General features: G+C 40.5%; 1 protein-coding gene across 1 annotated transcript; it reads right to left on the reverse strand.

The window, feature by feature from the left end:
- Window positions 1-644: 644 nt before the first annotated feature.
- Window positions 645-16,763, reverse strand: LOC111861728 (pentatricopeptide repeat-containing protein 2, mitochondrial). The gene is made up of 8 exons (XM_023846530.2): window positions 16,611-16,763; window positions 15,711-15,942; window positions 11,410-11,512; window positions 9,091-9,285; window positions 5,872-6,060; window positions 4,779-4,889; window positions 1,244-1,351; window positions 645-942 (listed from the first exon to the last, which is right to left on the reverse strand). The coding sequence occupies exons 1-8, from the start codon at window positions 16,699-16,701 to the stop codon at window positions 790-792; spliced, it is 1,182 nt and encodes a 393-aa protein (XP_023702298.1). The 5' UTR covers window positions 16,702-16,763; the 3' UTR covers window positions 645-789.
- Window positions 16,764-24,768: the final 8,005 nt, after the last annotated feature.

Consider the following 24,768-nt stretch of genomic DNA (forward strand, 5'->3'; position numbering starts at 1 on the left):
AGAATTCCTTCCATTTCTCCAAAGAAATGGTACAAATTTTGGAGAAAAATTTTGTCAACAGGAATGGGCTCAGCCACAGATTGCAAATGTACTACTGGATGTGCATGATGAGCATTTTGATGATAGTGTCTAATCATTTTCCCAAAAGGTTCAGATATGGGTGACCCTGGCCATCATACTCTCCAGATGTTAACTTGCATGTTTATTTCTTATGGGGGCATCCTGAAAGATAAACTTTACAAAAACAATCTTTACACAATCACAGAAGTTTAGTAGCAGTGATCACTGTCAGTGAAAAACTCTAGCTGCAGCTTGTGATATTTCCAGTGTCACCTGTGGATGGAGGACATGCTGAAAATGTGTTTGTGTGGCTGTTAGTCTCCCAAGACTACTAACAGACACAAAATACAGTGATGTTTGCTGCATAGCTTTGTAATTATATGCCATTACAACAGAAGAGTCTTTTTAGATAGACCCTTAAAACAGACCATTTGTGCATGTCAACAAGATGGACAAGTTAGGACAGTGGTTCTCAACCTTTGTGAGACTGCGGCCTGGTAATTTTTTTTTTGTAAGATGAGGGCCTGGTATCAGGCCATGGCCTCGTGGTTGAGAAACACTAAGTTAGGAGACAAATATCTCGGTAACAATAGTCAGGACTCAATTTATTTATTCATGAAAGTAATTTGACATGTTTAATTTATTGTATGATACAAGATAATGATTCTGCTGAAAGTCTAATATTCCTATAAAAATTAATAATCATTGCATCACAGAGTGAAGACCAGGTCAATACATATCTTTCAAACCAGGACGTGCATATGTCCTTGCACGGCCATGGTCTTGTCTACTAAAGCTAGCTGCCAGAAATCTCTGATTCCTCTCCTGAGCTGAATTTCTGAATGTTTCTGCAATCTGCATGCATAACTGTTCATCCAAACCCTGTAAACAAAACATATGATCATAAGTTCAGACACTCATGAACCTGCATCTTTCTTTACTCTTGATGTCCATTTATTGCACACTGAAGTCTGTCACTGACAGTAAATACAACTACACTGAGGCATATAAATTACATTTTATATATTTCGTTTGATAAAGAAGCAACTGAAAAACATTTTGAAGATTAACAGTCCATAATCACACAGTATCAGTATCTGTCAATGCAATCAGCGGTACTTAATAATCAATGTCAGAGGCTCAAGGATTTCATCTTTCATGTACACTGTTATTGTGAAATTACCTCATCAGTGATGTGCCCTCCCTCACTTAGCCGTTTTACTATCTGCTGAAACTCGTAAATGGTTTCTTTATTTCCAGTCTTATCTGCAGAAGCTCTTAGTTTCTGGATCTGTAAATACATCAATCAGAATATTAATACTAAAGTCTCTTCTTTTATCAACTCTAGGATCTCTCCTATGTACAAAACATTTTAAATCACTACAGAACTCTTTTTTCATAGAGCTCTTCCCTGAGGGTAATGTAATTAAAAAGAAAACGAAGGTCTTACAGCAATTCATTTAGACAATGCGGGGCATAGGCAGGTCAGAAGTCACTCTCAACTTCACTTTATACACACCGTTTTCACAGCAAACCACTGATAGAATCTTATTGGTATAACAATCATATCTGATGCACAGGAAATGCAATTACTTAAACCTAGAAGGCTCAGCCTGGTATTGTGGAAGTTTTGTTATAAAACATCTGGTTCAGTTGCTAGCAGAGTTACAGATTGTGCACCATCTATGACTGGCTCTAAAATATGGTGTGTTATCCTAATATGTTACAAACACATGCAAATAGTAGCAGTCCAGAAATAATTAGTGCAATATGCTTGCATAATTCATCACTAAAACCTACCTGGCAAGAAGAACTTGGGTTTCAGACAATTTTATTTGGTTGCATGAGGTAAACCATAGTCTGGTGTGCTCCTTAGAGAAATAAAAAATGAATGTAATGCCACTGTGTACTACTGTGAAGTTGGACGACCTAGTAGGTATATGTTTTTGCTTATTTTTATTACTATTCAAAGTCAAAGATGCATGGGGCTGGTAGTAGGATTTTAATGTGGAGTGGGGGCAATGGTATTAGTATTATAAAATCAATGCTTGCCTGAGTGAACTGTGTATATGTACAATGCGTAGCCAAAAACATAATCTCTGTTAGTGTGAAATGCTTTAACCTGAATCACGTTCAAGAGCAAACTGGATATGCAATCTGGTCTTAACACATTAAAGACCGGTCGCATGATATCATGATTTTAGGACATGTTAGGTTGCAACACACCATACCTTGCTCTTTTGCTGCGCAGCTGCATGGGTAGTAAGCAATAAAACTCTGGAATTTTTGCTTAGTATTCAGTAACATGACCTAGCTGTTTTCTTAACCAAATAAAAATGCTTTGCCTGTCTTCAAGTTGTATGTATCAGCCAGTAGTTAGTGGTGGAGTATGGATCAAGGACAAATTCTTCTCAGATGAGCTAGCTTATGTGCCTTGTGAGATGCGTAGTGATGGTGACTCAGACAGCGGCAGCGACAGAGGACAACAAAGATTTGTGGCCACAGACAGTAAAAGTGACAGTAGCTCCGACAAAAATGGGGGGACAGTAAAAAATATAAAAAAATCACAAAAATCTAAACCCAGATTCAAAATTGAAATACAAAGCATTTCTGATTAATGTGGCAAAGGCCTGGGCTACAGACCAGATGGTGGTGGCAGAACCAGAGTCAGACACAGACTTAGTGTGACCGGGCCCATCAACTCCCACCCCACGCAGGCCTCATGTGGAACCCCCCAGGGTGACTCTCGGGTGATATGCTGAAACATACCCTCGTGAAAATTGTGAAGAGTGAACATTCCAAGGGGAAGCATCCTTCTAGGCAATGTCGTGTTTGCACAGTTCACAGAAAAAGGAGTATGACTGCCTATATTTGCATGTTTTGTGTAATGCCACTTCACAAAGGGGAATGTTTCCAGAAATATCACACTCTCAAGCACTTCTAGGAGCACTGGTAAGTGTTCTCCAAAGATTTTAGTTCACAAAATTAATTAGGAGATTTTATATTAATTTTTAAAGTGAACAGTGAACAAGTTAGGACAGTAGGTTTAATAATTCCGGTCCCCAGGGTGATTTAAATATTTAAATTGCTGGTCCACGTTGTGTTAACATCTGAACATCTAAATGTCCTAAACAACAAACTGCACATGAAATGAATCACTTCAGTCACTTTTGTGACCACAAAATGCACTATATATCATTTGAAATGTTCAGCATCTGTAGGGCAATCTCAGGTTAAAATGTTAAATATTTTTATTCATTTCATTTAGCAATAAACTGTCCATATTTTACAATACTCTTAACAGTTGTTACAGCATGATAAAATAAGCCAATGAAAAGAGCTCCTGCAGTTGAAAGGCAATCTGGCAATATATCCTTTCGAAGATGAAGGCTGTGCATCCCTGATCTGGATATATATATATTGTGGCGTATTTGCTCAATGCAGGAACTGTTGAGCCACAGAGGCCTTGGGGCATGCATGCAACAGGAGAGTTGTGGATTGTATTGGCATGTTACTAGGTGACAACTCTGTGAATGCTTGGATAGCGCAACAGGAAGTGCAAGTGACGTCACATATCCCCACTCATCCCGTCACTACGTGACACTCAGTAAACACCCATCCATACTAGGCTGTGACATCACGCAGCAGTGGCAGCTATCACGTAACTGATTTCTATGGAGTCTGTTGCTGGGCAATAGCTCAGTAAACACATTGCAAGAATACAGGCTGTTTCCTGTGTGGTCAGTGTGGAAGCTACATAATGAGAGTATTCGTCAGTGTTGTGGCAGTTATGAGTAGCTCAGAGTGGTGGAAGCAAGCAAAGTGGAACCAGGAACAGAGAAGGTCACTTCTGAGGATGTCGAGTGTGATTTAGAACACCTTATGCGTGTGACGGTGTGTGCAACAGAGGATTATGAGGTGCATGTAAATCAGCGACTGCCCTGTATCTGAGTGTAATCAAGAGAGTGCATGATGTAACCAAGCTGTTAATAAATCCAATCATCCGACCTAGAACCCGTCACTTCATCATGCGTACCCCCCTACATGTGATAATATATATACATAAAATGTGGTTTAGATTAAGCCTAAATGTATCTTTGAAGCGATGGGGTATTCCTCTGTCTTACTCTATGTAGGAAGTTCACTTTCGATCAAGAGATTTACTAATATTTACTTTGGCAGGCATTACTACTACATATATTGATAAATTGTAATTTTGGTGCATGTTGGATAAACTGAATATCCACTATAATGAAAATCCAATCTTGAAGTTGGGGAAAACATTACATTTACACATTTTGATTAATTTAATATTGAGAATTCTCAAGAAAATGCAAGTCCAAAGTGATCAGGAAGGTATTTCACCAGGTACAGAAGAGACAGTTAATTTTAACATACAGCTTGCATTTTCTTAGACGAGTGGTCAGTAGCAGTGGTACAAAAATGGGAAAGCAAACAGGAAGTATGATGTTGCCAAGATATACATACAGCAAAACACATTTCAACTTGTTCTCCATTTATAAAACATACTTCCTACTGAAACAATTTTAAAGGTAGTATAGCATGATTTCAACATGTGGTAGAATTACTGTCGATTGTTATTGTGCTAGGTTAGGCAGGGGCCATGAAGATCAGTGAGATCATACTTGAAAGCATTAGTCACAACAATTTTAATTACTAAAAATCATCTATTTCTAAATGTGCAGCAGTTTCTTTACCACTTCTTCACTGAAAGTTTGTTTCTTTTGAGATGGAACATCAACATCAAGAACGCTTCGAAGGATAGGAAGAGCATCTTCTGGTCGTCCTATATCAGCTAAGGCTGCCACCTGAAACAGGAGCTCAGTCAGTGAAGTTGCTCTGATTGTGAACAATACCCATTACTTTTCATCATGTCCAACATGTCTGGGGATCACTCAGCTTTCAAAAGTTACTTGCAGTTGACTCTTTTTTTCTAATTTTTTGATATGTGAAATCAGCCAAGAAATTATTGTCTATATTTAGCAAGCACTATAAGAAAAAGTTTTGACAAGATTCTTGACTTTTTTTTATACGAGGAAAGCATTAACACATTTTGGGGAATGCAAGGACACTCTCATGGACCATTTCTGCTTTAGGATTTTGAAAATTGATGCCCAGTATAATATAAAGCTTCATCTTCACATAGTACATCTGTATTACACACAAGCCAATGGAAACCAAGCAATAGTGATAACAAAGTATACTGTGGAGGGAATGCTAGTAAAAAAAGTAAAGTAAAGCTAACCCTGTACCAGGCCGTGAAGGCCCATAGGGTTGTGAGACGAGGGTCCCACATTATCTAGACAATCAGCTCAAAGATGGCAGTGAGGATGTCAGACTTACGCGCCGGCTGCGCTTTACTCCCCAGGAAAATTATTATTTAATTCCTGGTACTCATTTCTGTTAGAGGCTGAGTAAACCCCAGGGCCTAGTGTGGCTGGAAGGATTAAGTCAACTGAAAAAATCCAATGACCTCATCGGAATTTGAACCTGCGACCTTTCGGCTTGTAGCGTAGCACCTCAACCACTACGCTACCGCGTGCCCCGGGAATGCTATTACAAATATACAGATTGTTCATCAGAATCCTGTTAATCAGAAGGTGGTTTCCTTGGTATATTGATAGTCATATATACCAATAATCGATACAGCTGAGCCAACTTTGAACAATCAGCTGATCAGTCTTTAATATTTTTACTTCTTTGTTACTCATACTCTTTAGCCAAGTTAGACAATAAATACATTTTAAATTTATATTGACAAGGGAAGTCAAGTGTTACTATCACATGTACCTTTAGATTTCTGACAGTAACATAATTTTGTTGATGCATGCCAGAAATTATTTCAAATGCTATATGTGGTGCATTTTGATTTAGTGCCAGACCTGCAGCAAATGTTATAGCCCTCCGCATAGGTATATGGCCAATTTCCTTCAGTTCTTTCCACAGGTCCATTCCATATTTAAAACTGTCTGCAGTATTCTGAAAGAGAACAATGGGAAGTCAAAAATATCAAATACATAAAATACAAATTCAATATACACAATAACATTTATTTCACTTATTTTATATCTACCAATATGATCCTGAAAACAAAGTATTTATTCCTTTATGTTTTTTTGGCAAATATTACATTCAAATTATCCACCCACAGCAAAAATATATATATTGTAACGTGTTTTGCTACCGAAGATGCCGTTCAGATTGTTAATTGGTTTATTTAACAACCTACAAGTCGTAGCTACAAATACTTATAACACTGTTATGGGTATACACACTTTACAAACCCTGCACAATAATCTCTTCACACTATCTTCAATAGTCTTCACTTATTCATAGTACAACACGGGAGTTATACAAGTGTCACCATATTACACACTCCCAATACCTTCTCACACTATCACCTCTAATCACACGTTCCAGTCTTCTTTCCGCGACTGCTATACTTCAATTGTCTTCTATCTGGCTTCACAATCCACACTCGCTACAACTGAAGTCGGCGACTGCTAGACTCCAACTGTCTGCTTAGGCATTCCAGTTCTCTTATAAATCTTCAGCTGGATAGTGGAAAACGCACTTCGCTTCCCTGTTACGTAATCGCTGTGTTTACAGGTGTTGCTGGGCAATGCTGCCGAGAGTTGTTTATTGCTGCATGGCAACCAGCGTGCTTTGGCTCGGCACGGCACAGAGAAATAGTACTTTCCTTACTGTTGCGTAACTTGGCAATTGATTGTTTATCAAGGGTCTGTCTTCGTAGTAACTTGTTCCACCTCCCATTGCCCAGCAACGGTTAGACATGTCACAATATATATATATATATATATATAGAGAGAGAGAGAAATAAGGCAAGTTAAATTGTCCCTGTGCTTAACTAATTAAGCACTATGCCATGAATACATATGAGGGAGTGGATGTATAGATCCACATCTTCATGATGTTGGAACTGGTTGGAGGTGAGTGGTCAGCTTCACAGACTGGCTGCTTTACCCCAGGGAAAGAGCTCTCAGTTCCACAGGATATGATGCTGTGTAGGCCCCAAAGCCAGTCTGGATAATGAACAGAGAAAAATCTTGTCCCTGTGGGGACTTGAACTCCAACCCCTTGGCTGTCCAGCCTGCAGCCAGCTGCTATACAAACTGCACTATCCTGGTTCTATATAGAAACAGATGTTAAGGAAAATATATAGAGCTAGGAGAGATAACATGAAGGGTCACACGAGGGTTGGAACTTTAATAGTGGCAACTATTTATTTACAACTGATACAAAATAGATGCATCTTTCAGTTTTACTGTCCTTCAGTGTAGTCACAAGCATTGTGGAAGTCGTAGGATACCTTTAGCAGCACCTGTTGTATTGATAGTTCGAAGGGAGCAGTCTACTGCCTGCTGGAACAGTTATGAAGCGAATGCCACGAAGTGGTTCCTTCGTCTTAGGAATCAAGTTGAAGTCATAACGGCTTAAGTCCAAAGAGTATGGTGGATGGTACAGCACTTCCCAGCCCCACTGATCGAACAAATCAGCCACAGCTTGTGCTGCATGTGGCCGAGCACTGTCCTGCAAAATCATGGGTGGGTTCTGCAGAAAGTGTTGCCGCTTCTTTCTCAAAGCTGGTCACAGGTTGTGTTCCAAAAATGAACAGTAATATTGTGTATTGACGGTCTGTTGTCAGGGAACAGTATGCGTTAGGATAACACCATCACAGTCGTACACGAGAATCACCATAACTTTCACATTGCTGGGTTCTGACAAACTTTTGATTTTCGTGGTGACCCATAATGACACCATTCGTTCGATTGGTGTTTCATTTGTGGCTCGTATGATTTGGCCCATGTTTCATCCAGTGTAATGATACAGCATAAGAAAGCCTCTCCTTCACGCTCATAGCGCTCCAAGTGGTTTAGAGCAGCGCCGTATCATAGCCATTTCTGCATTTACGCCAAATCATGTGGAACCTATCGTGATGCAATTTTTCTCGTGCCCAGACGTTCCTTCAGAATGTGAAGCACAGTCGTATGCGCTAATCCTGTCTCTCGGGCCAGCTCATGAATCGTATGGCATCGATCACTCTCCAGTAACGCGGAAAGAGCAGACACTTCTTCTTCACTGACACTACGATGACCTTGCCGATGCATGTCTGCCACATTTTGGCGTCCCTCATTGAAGGATTTTACTCACCTTGCCACTGTTCTGTAAGGCCTCTGGCACATTCAATCATTATCCAACTCTGTCGTTCCCATTTCGAAAACATCGTGACAACACTACATTAGACCGCCAGCTAACACGAGGCTCTGTTCTTCTCGTCATTGCACATGCGTGTGATGTGGGATGGGAGAGTTCATTTGCTCTGAGGTAAGGTAGGTATATGACTAACGTGTGGTATAAGCAACATTATTTGGTTCTGTTGCATGGCGTCTCTACAGCAGTGTTGCCACTATTAAAGTTCCAACCCTCGCATATAATGAGAACTTTCATGCCTTCTACTGGCCATACTGCATTGTTGGTAAAATGAAGGAGGTTAAGGTGGGCTAGGAAGACAAAGAATTCACATTTAATTTTTGTGAGGAAACCTGTTGGAAAATGACCACTTTAAAGCCCCAGAAACAGGTTGTGAAAATGTGGAATGGGCTTAGCTGGCTCAAAACTGTGCCCAGTGGCAGAACAGCACATATTCACAGTAGATTCTGTCAAACTTGTTCTATCTTACATGGCATCCTTAATGGTAATTGTCAAATTGCATGTATCCCTTAAGGGCCCACCCCTTGTACATTCATTCATTTATCCCTTAAGGTCATAAGGTGAATGTCATTACAGATCAGATATCATTTACAACTATATCCCCTGAATGAAGCATTTGCGAGATCACTCTAAAGATGTCAATATGTCCAAGATTTAATTTAGGGTTGCTAGCACTGATGGGGGGAAAACAGACTATTGCAGGATTTCACTGTAGACATCTCTAGAAAAATAGCAGCAACATGTGAGATGTAACATGTTGCTTTTAGATATACTCACCAACTTGAAACATGCTGCAAATGTCAGAATAACAACATTCTTTGGATACTTCGCTTCCTGATGTTGCCTTTGTTTTATAATTTCAAAAACATCTAAGATATCTTGATATTTTCCATTTTCAAACAAAAGATCCATAAGAATTTGGTAGGTACCCAGCTGGGCAAAGAAGTCTTCCAGATCAGGGTCCTTAAACACCTGAAAGATACATGAATACCAGAAAGCTCAACCACATCATTCTATTACCTACCAACTCAAATTTCATCTCTACTCTCAAGTTGTCCATTTCAGGACTGTGTAATCTCACTCTCTCATGCCAAAGTTACTATGTTCTTAAACTATAAAAGTCCCATAGCTATTGTCATCACACTAAATAATGCATTTTCTCACTTAAATAGCTCAGTCATTAAGTGACTGTGATTTACAAATGACAGAGATTCAATTCCCAGCAGATGCAGGGACCTTTTCTTTCCACAACCACACCCAAACTGACTATAAAGCTCATTCAGCTGCCTATTTAATGGGTACTGCAGCTCCCTTTCCATAGGGGTAAAGCGGCTGGGGCCGGAAGCTTATCACTCACATGCATCTCTGTAGAGGCAAATAACTTTATAAAAAAAAAAAACAAACAAATTCCATGGCCTCTATCCAACAAGGGAACTATACTGACCGAGGGACTGCCGCTTGTCGACGAGGTTAGTGCCAACTTTAGTGGATAGAGGGTGACGCGGGGTCAGCGCAAGGGATCCCCATGGCCGTTAATCTCGGTTTTCTAGACCTCAGCTGCTATTTCCTTGATTATCTATAGTTTTAAATATAACCTCATCTATACCACATATTTCAGCATTTAGCAGCTCAAAAAGAAATGACAAGAACAAATAAGCTGTTAAAATAACAGGAACAAAGATCTGCAAAGTACATATATTTGTTTCAGGATGGTAGTAACAATCTGAATGCTGGCAGTTATCAAAATAAAACCACTCCACCATTAACCCCCAGTTCAAAAAGTCATGGACAATGTGAGCAACATAAACAGGTACACCATCCAATTGAAGAATAAGATTGTTGTTGCTGAGATATTGAATTGCATAATTTTTCAGCACATCTAGGAATAAACTGCTTGTAATGATGTCCTTATCAAAGGAAAACAGGGCCATGATTGTTTTATGTGTTAGCACACACTGTACATTCACTTTAGGATTATCCTGTTCATATCCTAAATGTTCTCTGGAAGGCTCATGACACAGTCATGCCAACTAACATGTCCAGAGATGTGTGAAATTTTGCATCATCAGTGAAGAAAATATGACTTTAAAATTACCGTATTCCAAAATCTGGGTGCATGTGTGTCGCAGACTGCGATCTAACCTACTTACCACAGGTTATAAACTTCTAGACTATCTTTATTTGTATGGGTTTAAATGTTGATTCTTCTGAAGAATTCTGTGGAAAGTTATTTGCAGCATTTGTGACTCTGCACTTGTTTGGGAGATTGACTTCTTCAGGCCCCATGCAAAAGTTTGTCACACATGATCCATGTCTTCACCGCATCTCATAGACTGCCCAGTAGAATGTCTTCTTACCACACTACCAGTTTCTCAAAATTGCTTCTACAATCTCCCAGCGCTCGTTATGAGGTGGTTTCACACCATAATCATGTCTAAATTCATGTTAAACTTGAATAATGGATTCAAATTTTGTGTTCCAGAACATGGTCTGTGCTTTTTATTGGGCAGGAGACACTATACTGGTTGCACAGAACACACAATCAAAGTGACTGTCCATGAACTAAAGTTGGGATGTGTGTGCAACTTATTTCAGTTAAACTGTATGAGTTTACAATTATACTGCAAGTACAAATATAATCAGATTTGTTTTGATTCCTGAGTTGCACGTGTTTGAAATCTGGTATTCTTTTTGGTAGACTCTGTATCATAAATCTCATCTTCACACAGTATGCCCAATTTCAAAAATAAGGTTCTGCTAACAAGAGACCCCTAATTATAATAATTTCATCTAGGGTGGAGAAAATGGTACTGCGCAATTTCAGAAAAATGTATCCTGATGGTAAACATTCAAGACTTTAGGGAACATGTGACAATTTTCTAATAAAGAATGTCTTTTCCTTCTAAATGTATTTATACCAACACTAAACAGAAATTCCTCAGCTCCCAGTACTTGCTGACCTACATGACAGCACACACAAGCAAAACTTATGGCTGAGGCTGACTGACAGAATAAAAAATGAGAATTGGGGCCAAGAAAAAATGAAAATTCCCTTCATCTAATTGTTACTCATCCATGTTCATGTTTATAACTTACCTCAAGGGCTTCATCAGGCTTATTCAGAAAGTAGTACATCCTCATGACCACTGGGCCAAAAACGTAACTTCCAAACCTAACCTCTTTGTTTTGCTGATTAAACCTAAAAGTATTAAACATTTCCTCATGAAAATCACTGAAGAATTTTTCTACTGCATAAATTAAAGCTTAATTCCTAAAAATCAGTATGCTTCATTTTATTTCACAACTACATTATGAAAATTCTTACAGCTAATTCTGTATGTGCTCTTATACCTAGGATGTTTCCGCAGTGCCATGAAATTCGATATGTAACTTATTCATAGTAGTTAGAAGATTATGCAATCATTTAATTCCAGTCTGGTAATATGTCAGTTGGGTTGTTTACTATGGGACCCTGCATTTTGAATCTAAATCCTTGAAGGACCTGATATCTGGAACAGGATTTTACTGCTGAGATTCAGGGCTCCACATATAGGTTATTTCTGATTTAATTTTGGCCAGTGACCATTTATCATCTTACAGTAAACTTTAATCAGCTCATTGATTGCCAATCACATTCAAAGTAATTGGCCTAAAACTTCTTTATGAACCTTTGCAAAAGGTTTCTGAAATATTCAGCATAAACTGAAGTACAGAAGTGATGACAACACTATAGCTGATGAGGCTTCTGCAAATACTACAAACAAAAGTGACCTGTGATTTCTGGATCATGATGGTACAGAGTGGGGCGCAGAAACTTCCTTTTTTTGATGGCGAATAAAAGAAAAATTATTGCTGATAGACAAAATTTATGTTTAGCCAATGAAGGAACATACTTCAAAGTTTTAAATCATGTAGTTTTAAACAAAATATCTTGAAGGTGGTGGCCACCATTCTCTATGCACTGATGCAACCATTTTCTGAAGTTCCCCTCTGCATGTTCCAACATGTGCACGGGAATTTGGGCTACTTCCTGCCGAATAACATTCTTCAGCTGAAGCAGGTTTGTGGGGCGATGTTTAAAAACCTCTGCCTTGAAGTATCCCCATAAAAAAAATCACAGGGCGTTAGATCAGGTGAGTGCGCTGCCCACGGGATGTCACCTTGAAGCGAGATGAGTCGTCCGGGGAACTTTGCCCTCTAAACTGTCATCGAAGCTTGGGCTGTGTGGGCTGTGGCACCATCCTGTAGGAACCAGACATTTCCTAGATGCATTTCTTCAAGAGCTGGTTCGAAAAAGTTTTTAATCATGTCCACATACGCTGTGAATTGACAGTAACTGCATGATTGTCTTCTTCAAAAAAATAAGGGCCAATAACTCTAACTCTCGACAACGCACACCATACTGTCACCTTATCACTGCGTAGTGGCCTCTCATGCTCTCCGGGATTGTTACCACTCCAACAGCGCATATTCTGCTTGTTGACATATCTAGTTAGGTGAAAATGTGCCTCATCACTAAAGAAAACAAGTTGGTCAGGGGGTAAAGTTTCAAATAACGTTTCACACACCGTTATCTGGTTCTGGAAATCACATGGTGACAATTCTTGCACAACAACCATCTTATAGGGATGGAAATTAAGATGTTCGTGAAGAACTTGGCGCATTGAATGATTGGCTATGTCTAGGGCGACTGCATGTTTGCGAGCGGAGCGTCTTGGAGATCTCAAAATTGACTGTCGAACTGCCTCCACATTTTCTGGCGTCGTAACGGTCCGTTGTCATCCTGATGACTTTTCACCACACTCCCAGTTGTCCTAAAGTTCTCTAACCACAAAACATCGATTTCCGGTCGGGAACCAGACCTCTGGGCTTAATTCCGAAGTGACTACGGAACACACGCTGCACCGCCACATAGAAATGGTTGTTCGAAAAATAGGCTTCGACAGCAAACGCACGCTGCTCACTTGTCCACCTCATGTTTCCTACTGGGGGGTATTAGACAGAAACTTCCGCGACTGCTGCGTTCGCCGAGCCTATCCCCACTTTTCTGTGACCTCCCCTCCCTTCACAATTCATCTTCACAAAAAGGAAGTTTCTGCACCCCACCCTGTACAAATAAGCATCAATATAGTAAACCTACTGCTGATAAAACTGCTAGTGTCTTTATTTCTAAAAATTATGCACCACTGAGTCATAATTACATAAATGTGTATGGTCATCAAAGAGGTCATGAAATGATGTTCAGATTTGGTTAGTGGGGGGTGGAGTCAAACTGGGTCCACTCAGCACAGCACCCAATGATTGGTGTATTGTACCTGCCCTGGGTGATTATGATGATGGAGAATTTGGTAGAATGAAGATTGGCAGGGGAAACCGAAGTACTCAGAGAAAACCCGCTCCAGTGCCACTTTGTCCACCACAAATCCCACTTGACCAGACCCGGGATCAAACCTGGGCTGCCGCGGTGGGAAGCCAGCGACTAACCGCTTGAGCTATGGCGTGGCCATGTTCAGTTACAGCCTGCACCTGTGATCTTTTGATGTTTCCATATGGTCAACCAGGCTGGGGCAAAAAGTAATGTAAAACTGAAGGCAACAAAGAAGTCAGTCTTGAATAAAACTGTTGCAGTTCAGCACACAAAAAAAATTGTCTTTCAAGAAGAATTTTCATATGTTCACTAGGTGAAATAACTTTTCCAACAGTAATTTATCAATCAACTCACTTACATGTAAGCTTGAAGATATTATTCAGAGGCAGAAATCAAGGTCTGTGTACAGACCAATTAAGAGTCCTGTGTCGTGGTCACAAACTTAACCTCATGGCTGATAGGATCACAATATTACTACTGACTTATCAAGGCAGTACATGAAAAATGTCATAATGTTACCAAAATGCAATGGCTACCATTAAGAAATATGGAAAACCTGTGTACTTCCAATTTTAAACCAACGTGGATGGATACAATATCTGCTTTTAATCCTGGTAACATTCCTAGTAACTGGCTTGAGACTGTATGACATTTTTCAATTTCAAATTGAAGACCCTTAAAAATGATTTATTCAAAAAAGATATGACTGTCAAAGTTATTACATATGTTTAAACCATAAAATTATAAACATACACATCCAACAATATAACGCACGCAGCCACAAGAGTAGAACACATCATAAGACACAATATACACACAACATTAGAAACATAAGAAGAACGACCCCCATGTGGATGATCAATAACACACATGAATTTAAAATATGATGTACGAAGGGGGACCCAAAAATAACCGGAAACGACCTGTTGCGCGCGCATGCTTTGTAGTTACGAGTTGTGCTGCTAGGTGGTGTTAGCTGGGGGCTTTACCGTTTCTCACAGTGTTGTCGCTTGCAGATTTCTTATACTTTTTCTTCTACCCTGAAGATGGGGGCGATACGTTCCTCCGAAACGTCGGTTAACACCACATATACACGGTGCCAAATCCCAGAAGACTGCTTTCTTCAAATTTAATATTATTTGTAAATGGACATATAAAGGCAAGCAGTGAAATAGTCGACACCTGAAGATAGCAGCATTGAGCAGCCTCCGTAGTCTAGAGGTAACGTTCCCACCTCATGACTTGTGGTACGCGGGTTCAAACCCGGCGGAGGTCGTCGAATTTTTAAGGGCAGAAAAATTCAGGGAACAAGTCCTCCGGGAGGGACTTTAAGCCATGTGTCCCATGTCGTAGCTTTACGGCACGTAAAAGAACCTCATATCTCCAAAGGAGGTCACTGAGCCAAATTTAAGGACGTTTCCCGCCCAACAGTAGTTTCTAATGCCTCTGATAGATGGGGGAAGCATTATAGATACCACCAAGCTAGTGGAGGCCAAACTCGCTGGCTCGGTTGGGACTGATGGTACGCACCAATATCGGTAGGGCATAGAGACTGGTAGAATATCATAGAGGGAAGCACAATGGACCAATACTGGTCTAAGTGCATGCGGAAACCCACCCTCTCTACTAATTAACTAACTAACTAACTAACTAACTAACTAACTAACTAGCAGCATACTGCCAAAACATGTAGTGTAGAAGTTGTAAATGAGATTGTATGCACTTGAAGACTGTTAATACATACACATTATGAATATGAATCAGTGCAAGAGGATGCTAAAATACAACATAAAAATAGAGGATTTCCACACTGTCGTATGTTAATGATGCTTGAGAATAATGCAAAATTCAGAATGCTGGCAATATTATATTTCAGCATCCTGTTACACTCACACAATATATATGNATGCTGGGCTTGTTTTATTTCTGCTTGCCTGCAGAGTTTTCCCATTGAATCTTGATGATGGTGGTAGTAGGTTTCTCTGAAACAACAGCAACCTTTACTTCACTGCATAGTATTCTAACTTACCTCTTCATCATTCTATAAACTAAATTTAAGTCATCAGCTGTATCTTCAGCCAGATGAATCATGTTTTTGAGATCTTCTGTGAAAATCATATTTGATGAATCTGGATCTGAAAACTCCAACATTTTGGTCCTAAATTTATCAGCCAGGTTGACAAATTGTATTTTTGTTCTGTCCCTCATTACACTGTAGTTGTCCAACCCTAAAGCGGCTGGTGCAAACAGAAAACGGATGCCTGGAAAGAATAACATGAACTGTTTTGATATAAAAATCATAGTCATTCATCATTATTACGAGAAGTTAAGAAAATATATCTTTCAGATCAGAAACTTATGTCTTCCCGTCTCCTAGATGTACAAAAATATAATTTCACCTGAAATAATATTTTGGTGGTAAATTCAGTGATATGACAGACAGAGTCATAGTGCAAATGGGAGAAACTCACAGAAGCTTTTGGTTAGAAATCCTTATAATTTAAAACATTATAATGGACCTCAAAGAAACAGGGTATGAAGGTGGCTCTGCATTGGGCTTGATGCAAATTCCTGTGCACATGGTAATGAACATTCGTAGCTTCAAAAAGGCCGGGAGTTTATTCACTAGCTGCGAGACTATTGGCTTCCAATGAAGAAATCTTCCCCCTGGAGTTAAATAGCACCTACAGTCACATGAATTTCAGAAAGTAATTCACACTCTCTATTTTAACTGTTCTAACTACCATTATATTTATATGGACAGATGTTTTACTAAAATACTGATCTGAATGACTGTGTAATGACCAATTTATTTGTCTCCTGGAGTCACATGCCATGGAGAGGTTAGGTTAACAAACTATGGTACATTAATTATGATTTCTTCTAAGTTTATCATGCAGAAGTGGCTGGGACTGAAACAATGTACTACCTTCATATCCATTTCTAATATGGGATAACCCACCGCCGCAGATCCGTGTTAACAAAAATCCTTCCTGCACCGCACATACAAACTTCGCCATTATATTGTATTCAGTCACAGAGTGTAAGTAGCGGTAAACAGTAAGTAGTGATGTAGTGATAGGCAGGGAACGGCAGGGAACATGGAATATTCAACGTGCAACATTTTCGAATACTTACAGTGATTGCTACCAGAGGACAGGTTAGGCGTTAATTCGGTGCACCCTTCACTATGAGGTTAGTCCTGACGTAAGTGAAATTTGAGGTTCTCACGACGATGACTATGAAAATTAGTATTATCTTCTGGGTTGTGACGCTTAGTCTGGCAGAAGATTACAAATGTGCGCTTGTCTGGTTCCTCGACCCTGAAAATGAAGGCAGTACCTTCCTCTGAAACGTATGGTAAACTCCTACCGGAAAGATAAAAGCTAACACTCTTAAATTTCCTTTACTTTATATTTAGATTGGCCGCTATCTCTTTTTTACTTCTCTGTCATCAGTTTTGCATCAGTTATGACAAGTAACAGCCAACTGCTATTATTATAAATATATTCGAGACAGGTCTGTCAGTACAGACTACCAGTTCGCCTAACAATGACGCTGTAGCCACTATAGTGCATTAGATCGTGACAGAGCTCAGTGAAGCTCTATCACAAGAAGACAGAATAATGGTCATTACAAAAATGTTACTAATTTTAATGCAACAAATTGGCTGCTAAAATTCATAGGCCGCTCAGGGTCATAGCATTTAATGCAAATGGCATTTGGAGGCAGCGCTATGAGCTCAGTAAACAGCTGCAAAACATGCATATAGATGTGGCTCTTCTCTCAGAGACACATTTCAAACCCCATGATAGATTCTGTATTCCAAATTATCACTTTTATCGTACTGACCACTTCCCAGGAAGAAAAGGCATTCCCCACAACCATGCAGACCTGCCTCCGCTTGTTTCAATAGAAGCCACAGGGGTTTGCATACCGATTGGTAATAGCAAAGTACTACTTTCAGCAGTCTATAAGTACCCAGGCCACACCTGGGTTGATGCAGACATCACTGAGCTCTTAAGCTTTAGACATGTGCCGATATTGGCAGGAAATCTGAATGCTAAACATCCATTTTAGAATAGTGTTTTTTCAAACCTTTCAGACTGTTGAAATGACTGCATATAAATTAGTTTGGAGTTTCAGGACCACAATGTTCCACTCATTACTCTCCTACGGGAAATAGTGACGTCATCGATATTTTTGTGGCCAAGAATATCCGGCTGTCAGAAGTCATTGTCTCTGATATTCTGGACTCAGATCACCTACCAATCGTTTTCCACTTGCTAGATCATGTTAGAACTAGGAATCTTTCGGAGCCGGTTGACAAATTCACAGATTGGAAGCGGTTTCAAAGATTGGCCTCTGAAATAATTTCACCTAGAATCCAAATTAATTAGGAAGAAGAAGCCGATAAAGAGGCCTACGATATTACTGCCTCTATAACTTCGGCGTAGAGGCTATCGACAAGCAAAATTACACTCTCGGACTTTAATAAGGATATACCTGGTCTGGAAAGTTTGCTAAAACATAAGCGGAGAATAAGGAAACTGTGGCAAGTAACTCGGGATCCAGCATGTAAAACGGCACTCAATTGGGTCGCCAAAACCATCGGACGGATGACCCGTAGAAAGGCACTAGAACTGTGGGAAACAAAAGTAGGGAACTGTGAGGTTATACCTCAAGCTCTGTAGCCTATTGCGATATCGCTTATGAAAAGGAATAGACAAAAGGCACCAACTTCTGTTCATGGACCGTTAGGAATAACATATCACCCTGATGAGAAAGCCAACGTGATAGCGGATTGTTTAGAAAACCAGTTCATATCTCATGACCCATGTGACGAAAGCCATGTGAGACAGGTGCAGACTACAGTCCAAGCTCTGCTTGCATCTGTAGAAGGCACTCCGTTGGGGAAAGTATGACCTTGTGACATACATAAATTAACAAATACATTAAAATTGCCGAAGGCTTGTTGACTTGATGGTATTCCAAATGAATGCCTTAGGCATCTTCCAAGAAGACGACTGGTACATCTGACACATTTAATCAATCACTGCCTTCGACCGTCCCATTTTCCAAAGCCTTGGAAGGAAGCAAATGTTATAACGTTACCGAATGTCGGTAAGGACCCAAAATTTCCTCAAAATTTACGCCCGATTAGTCTCTTGTCTACAACAGGCAAGCTGTTCGAAAAAGTTATTCTGAAAATAGTCCAAAGGCACATTGAAGAAAAATGCCTGATTAATGCAAGCCAGTTTGGTTTCCGTGCTCGTCATAACACGACACTTCTCTATACGAGGCTTGCGGACCACGCAATCTTAAATTTCAACAATTACAGCTGCTGTATTCTTGGATATTGAAAAAGCTTTTGATACAACATGACACGTTGGCTTGCTATATAAATTATCTATATTACAATTATCAATAAGTCTAATCAAGCTTAATAGCGCTTTCCTTTCTCAGAGAAAATTCAGAGTTTCAGTCGAAGGTAAAATGTCTACGCCAAGAGATATACAAGCAGGAGTGCCACAGGGTTCTGTTCTCTCCCCCACACTGTACAGTGTATATAAAAGGACACGCCCCAAACACCTGGTGTCTATCCAAATCTCTTTGCTGACGACACCTGTATACATGCGACAGACCGCAAAGAGCATTGTGTTCTCAGAAAGCTGCAGCGAGGTCTCAGTGATATTGAGACGTGGTGTGAGCGCTGGAACATACAAATCAATCAAGATAAACCTCAGGCAATCTACTTTTGTCATAGACTTAGGCCCCCTTTCAGACTCATACTGAATGTGCAGAATATCTCCTTTGCCAATCATGTAAAATACCTGGGCGTAATCTTCGAGAAGATGACTACTTGGGGACTTCACATAGAGATGATTGAAGCTAAAGTCTTCAGAACATTTATTTCAATCTGCTCCCTATTCGAAAGTGAGCGTTTAAACGCAAACATTAAACTAATCGTCAAAAAGGCACTGATCAGATCTGTAATGACTTATGCTTGTCCCGCCTGGGAATTAGCGACAGACACATTTTTTTTCTTTGGTACTACAGCCCCAGTGGGCCTAGTCCTACCTCCATGAACTTCTTCGTTCACTTCGGTTTTTCTAGATCTTACACATTCGGTAGGACTCCTTGGGCGGGTGATCAGCTCGTCGCAAGGCCTCTACTTGTACACAAACACGGAAAACGCACAAACACAAACTAAGCATCCATGCCTTGAGTGGAATTCGAACACACGATCCCGGTTTCCAAGCGAACGAAGACAGTACGTACATGCCTTAGACCGCTCGGCTACCGTGACCGGCTAGCGACAGACACCTACCTCCTAAAATTGCGGCGCATGCAAAATAAGGCTTTGCGTACCATTGGAAATTTTCCAAGGTGCACATCGGTCCGCGACTTGCACACAGCTTTCAGCCTTCCATGTGTATACGATTATGTAACAAAATTGAACAGGCGACAAACAGAAGTCATACAAAATCATGAGAATGAACATGTTCGCGGTATAGGATAAGGTGAAGCCAGACGCAAAAAATATAAGAGGCTTAAACTTGGCGGTGGTTAAGCTTCCGCTCGTTCAAATGACTTAGTTGTCGTTGAAGCATAAGATATGTAAGTTAGGCATGATCTGCTCTGTAAAGCCTGTACTGACAAAGGACTTGAGTGTAGTGCAAAAACAAGAATTTTCAATAACATGTTATACGTGCGAAATATACACTTGACGAAAGGCCAAGTGTATTCATAAGAGATAAACCCAACTTCTCGTCAGAGGGGAGGTAACATAAGGACTATTACCGCAAGAGTTCAATTGGAAAAAAATCTCAGGTCGTGGGTCTCAAGGGGCCTGACGTCAAGACGAATTGATTGGCATTAAACCGTCAGTTGTGCTGTAACTATGACTTGACCTTAACTTTATGAGTCAGACGGAGACATTACCTTCGTGGAGGCGGGGTCGAGTACCTACACCGTGACCCTGTCAGTTGTAGGAGGCAACGAAAAGGGAAGTCTCAAATCCATGACAGTAAAATATGGTCGCGAGTCCCAAGGGACTCGGACCCGAGAAAGACTGTGCTGGCGAGGACCAGCAGCATATACAAAAGACAGACCCGTCCTCTCGTCAGAGAGGGCGCCAAACAAAACAAGACCGTAACTGTCAAACAGCAATAAATATCTGGGCATGAGTCCCAGACTAGGGTTCGATACACGGAATTACTGACTTGATCGTCAGTCGCAATGTGATTTTGACTTTGAGTTTGATGAGTCAGACACTACGCTACCTTCGCTGTAGCCCTGCGAGTTGTAGCAGGCGACGAAAAGGGTAGTCTCGAATCTGAGACAGTAAAATATGTTCAAAGTCTCACGGGACTTTGACCCGAGAATGATTGCCCTGGCGAGTGCTAGCAGTAATTGTAAACGACAGACCCATCCTCTCGTCAAAAAGCGCCACACATCAACAAACCCGCAACTGTCTGACTAATAAAAATCTGGTCATAAGCCACAGATGGATGCTTTATTCCAAGACAGACTGGCTGACTGGCCGTCGCTAGTAATATAAGATTCAGACTGAGATGAGTCAATTTAGACTTAGAGCTGTGAGAAGTGAGAAGTTGGTAGCTGAGGCCGGGGACAGTTCGGGAACCCAGAGGAAGGGGAACGTCTGCAGTTGAAGCCGCTACCAAGCAACTCCTCATGAAGACTTAGAGAACTTTATGTGTGCTGTAGTTACTGTGATCTTTGGAGTGTGTAGCTAAGTCAGAGTGTCGTAGTTATTTGCAATTAAGAGTGTAAGTTTCCAGCAAAATTCCTATTGCTAATCCAAGCCCCATCTATATTCACGCTCAATCACGTAACAATATCAGAATAAATCTTAAAGAAGTAGGGCGTGGGCTGACTTCATCTGGCTGAGGACGCTGATTATTGGCAGGTTCTTATGAACACGGTAATGAACCGTCGGGTTCCATAGGGCGTAAAAAGCCGGAACTTTCTTGGCAAGCTCCGCAAATTGTAGCTTCTTAAGAGGACTCTGCTCCATGGAGTTTTTAATTAGTAGCTACACGTAGTTATGACATTAAGGTGTAGCCGTGTGTAGAGGTTAGGTGTAGGCTATGACTTCATACACTCAGCACGCGATAATGAAAATTAGAATGTCACCAAAGAGTTTACGTTTCTTGCCACGATAGGAAGTCAGAATAATGCTAATGTGTTTCAGAATTCTTCATCTCTTAAAACATTCTTAAGAGTCTTCCTGTTTCAACCGTTTCCATAGAAACAGAGAATTAGAAGTATATAATATCGTTTAGTCTTAAATTTAAGAAGCCGAGATAGCGTAGACGGTATAGAGACTGGCTATGGGCTGGCCGACGGAGGTGTCGGATTTTGAGTCCCGGGAGGATCAAGAATTTTCTCTTGTCCACGTCATCCAGACCGGCTCTGGGGTCCATCCAACCTCCTATCCAATGGGTACTGGGGGCTCTTTCCCCGGGGGTAAAGCGGCAGGGTCGTGAAGCTGACCGCTCTCTTCCAGCTAGTGACGACATCAAGAAAATATGGACCAATACACCTACTCTCCCATACGCCTTCGTGGCGTTGTAATTAGTTAAGCACAGGGACAATTCAAGAAGTTTTAAATTTATGTTTAATTCACATTTCACTATATAGCAAATTTTAATAAGCTATTCCGCTCAGATATGCTTTTTCGTCACGTAGTATATGGGGAACTAATTACCACTGAAGCCGGTCACGGTAGCCGAGCGGTCTAAGGCATGTACTGTCTTCGCTCGCATGGAAACCGGGATCGTGGGTTCGAATCCCATTCAGGGCATGGATGTTTAGTTTGTGTGTGTGCGTTTTTCTGTGTTTGTGTACAGGTAGAGGCCTTGCGGCGAGCTGATCACCTGCCCAAGGAGTCCTACCGAATGTGTAAGATCTAGAAAAACCTAAGTGAACGGAAGTTCATGGAGGTAGGCCTAGGCCCACTGGGGTGTAGTGCCAATGAAAAAAAAATTACCACTGAGCAGGCAGAACATAGGAATACCTGCTACATGAAGAATGCCTGTGTGACGTAATGCAGGACAGGGCGAGAGTACAGGGAAGTCACAGTGACTGCATTGCCTAGCGCACGGATAAGTGTAAATTATTAGTATGTATTTTCCGTACACATACCAAATATTAATTATAACGATGTTAAAATTTGTATGTGAATGTCTGTATGTTTCAACATTAATATGTCGTCATCAATGTGTTTGTCGCGTGTAACGCAAATAATATCCAGAGTGTACTGGATTTAGTTTACAAGTAACCGAAATTGTAAAATTACGTAACTCAAAATGGATTCACTTTAAGGAATTACACATGGCATTGAAATGATTGTGTCTACAGAACACAGGATTTATCGGAGCTGAACAAAAGAAGTTTAAAGCTAAAATTATGCTCTATAATTTGCTGGTTTAGATTTTGTTCTGACGTGCATTTCTTTAGCGTGGCCGAAGACTTGCATAGCTGAAAAGTATACAACAGTTTTTTTTTATTGTGGGTGGGACAGGACTGAGTCCACTTGATACGTCGGCCACTAATTGGCCTATTGCATCAGCCCCGGATGAGAGATGATGAATGTGAAGCAGTCGATGGAAAGAGAATTGGAAGGGAAAACCGAAGTACTGCGAGGAAACCTGCCTTAGTGACACTTCGTCAACCACAAATCCCATATGTCATGGCCTGGACTCGAAAACGAGTCGCCGCGGTGGGAAGCCGGGGACTAAACACCTGATATAGGGCACGGCCTATGCAACAGGTTACACAAGATAATATTAATGTCTTTTATGTTAGAACTCTGATACGTTGTGATGGTTGTTTAATTTGGTGTTATGGTAAATTGTCAACGTTTATTAATATTAGCGGGTAAGACGCCGTCCCTTACTTTCCTGACCAACTGAAACTCTGTAATTTTCGTAGGCCGTATCAGTGGCCGATCTGCTAATTAGCGTTAGTGAATTTGAACTAGCATAAAAAAGGCGCATAGTAAGTTCTCATACCGGTGTCGAGGGTGTGGTATTGAAGTCAGAGACGCGGGAGGGGCCGTGCCACATGGGATTGTGCCATCCGCACAGGAAATATTCTTCACAAGTTCTGCTTACGGATAAGCAAATCGAACTGAAATATGAATATCTATGGCTTTCTCTAGGCTACGTCAATAAAATTTTAATTCTGGTTTACAGTTCTATTAAACATTAGACCCATATTTGAGCTGATATAACCACTAGGATATGGGCTTTGATCCCCTGATTTCCACAGCGTTCAGACCGCTCTAGGTCCAACCTAGCTCTCCCCTCCAAGGAAAAGCGACAGGGGCATGAACCTGACACCATCATCTAGTACTGAGGTTAAGAATTCGTGGAACTATACCTCCACTTCCACACACGTTTTCATAGTGTGGTGCGTAGCTAAGCTCAGGGACAACTTTCCCTTTGCCATAAACTAGTTCATCGAATATATCATGACATAGAGGCTGTTGTAACCTTAGAAGATGCTCTTGTCCCCACTTGAACATTCTGCTGTAATTTAACAGTGTAATGTAACACGACTGCACAAACGTGTAAAGTGTTACTGTATCATTCGCCTCTGTTAGGTTCATGTAGCGCTGCATACACACTAGTGTAGGTCTTTATACGAAACATCAAAGAAGGTTAAGTTACACCAATTTTGCCTGTGTGGACGGCTTTCCTTTTCAATTGAACACTACTCTTTGAAGAGAGACACTCTAAGAGAATTCTTTCCTATTTATATTTGATAAATTCTTTTTAAATATCAGTAGGTAAATAATGAAATGGAGTAGAACAGTGTAATTACTTCTAATTTGACTGAATTGTACAAAGGCAAATATCTGCTGTAGGATCGGAAACTTTGCAGGTTGCATAAAATGGCAGGCGTTGGAAGAAATAGCTGAAAGCGCTGGAGACAACAGTTGAGCGCAAGGAAAGGACAAGATTGTTTGCATTTTTTGAAAAGAGAAAATGGAAGATATGGGAAGGCTAAGGAACTTGAAAGAGTGAGCATGCTCTTTTGCATTGAAAATAATTTAT

This window comes from Cryptotermes secundus, unplaced genomic scaffold, assembly GCF_002891405.2.
Source record: "Cryptotermes secundus unplaced genomic scaffold, Csec_1.0 scaffold309, whole genome shotgun sequence".
NCBI lineage: Eukaryota > Metazoa > Arthropoda > Insecta > Blattodea > Kalotermitidae > Cryptotermes > Cryptotermes secundus.

Bases quoted from the DNA above. Each gene is read 5' to 3' on its own strand.
- LOC111861728 (XM_023846530.2), bottom strand. From the start codon at position 16,701: ATGGCGAAGTTTGTATGTGCGGTGCAGGAAGGATTTTTGTTAACACGG. The intron at 11,513-15,710 runs GTAAGTTAGAAT...TAATACTTTTAG, and splicing joins GTTTATAGAATGATGAAGAG to GTTTAATCAGCAAAACAAAG. The intron at 4,890-5,871 runs GTACATGTGATA...CTCCTGTTTCAG, and splicing joins TTACTGTCAGAAATCTAAAG to GTGGCAGCCTTAGCTGATAT.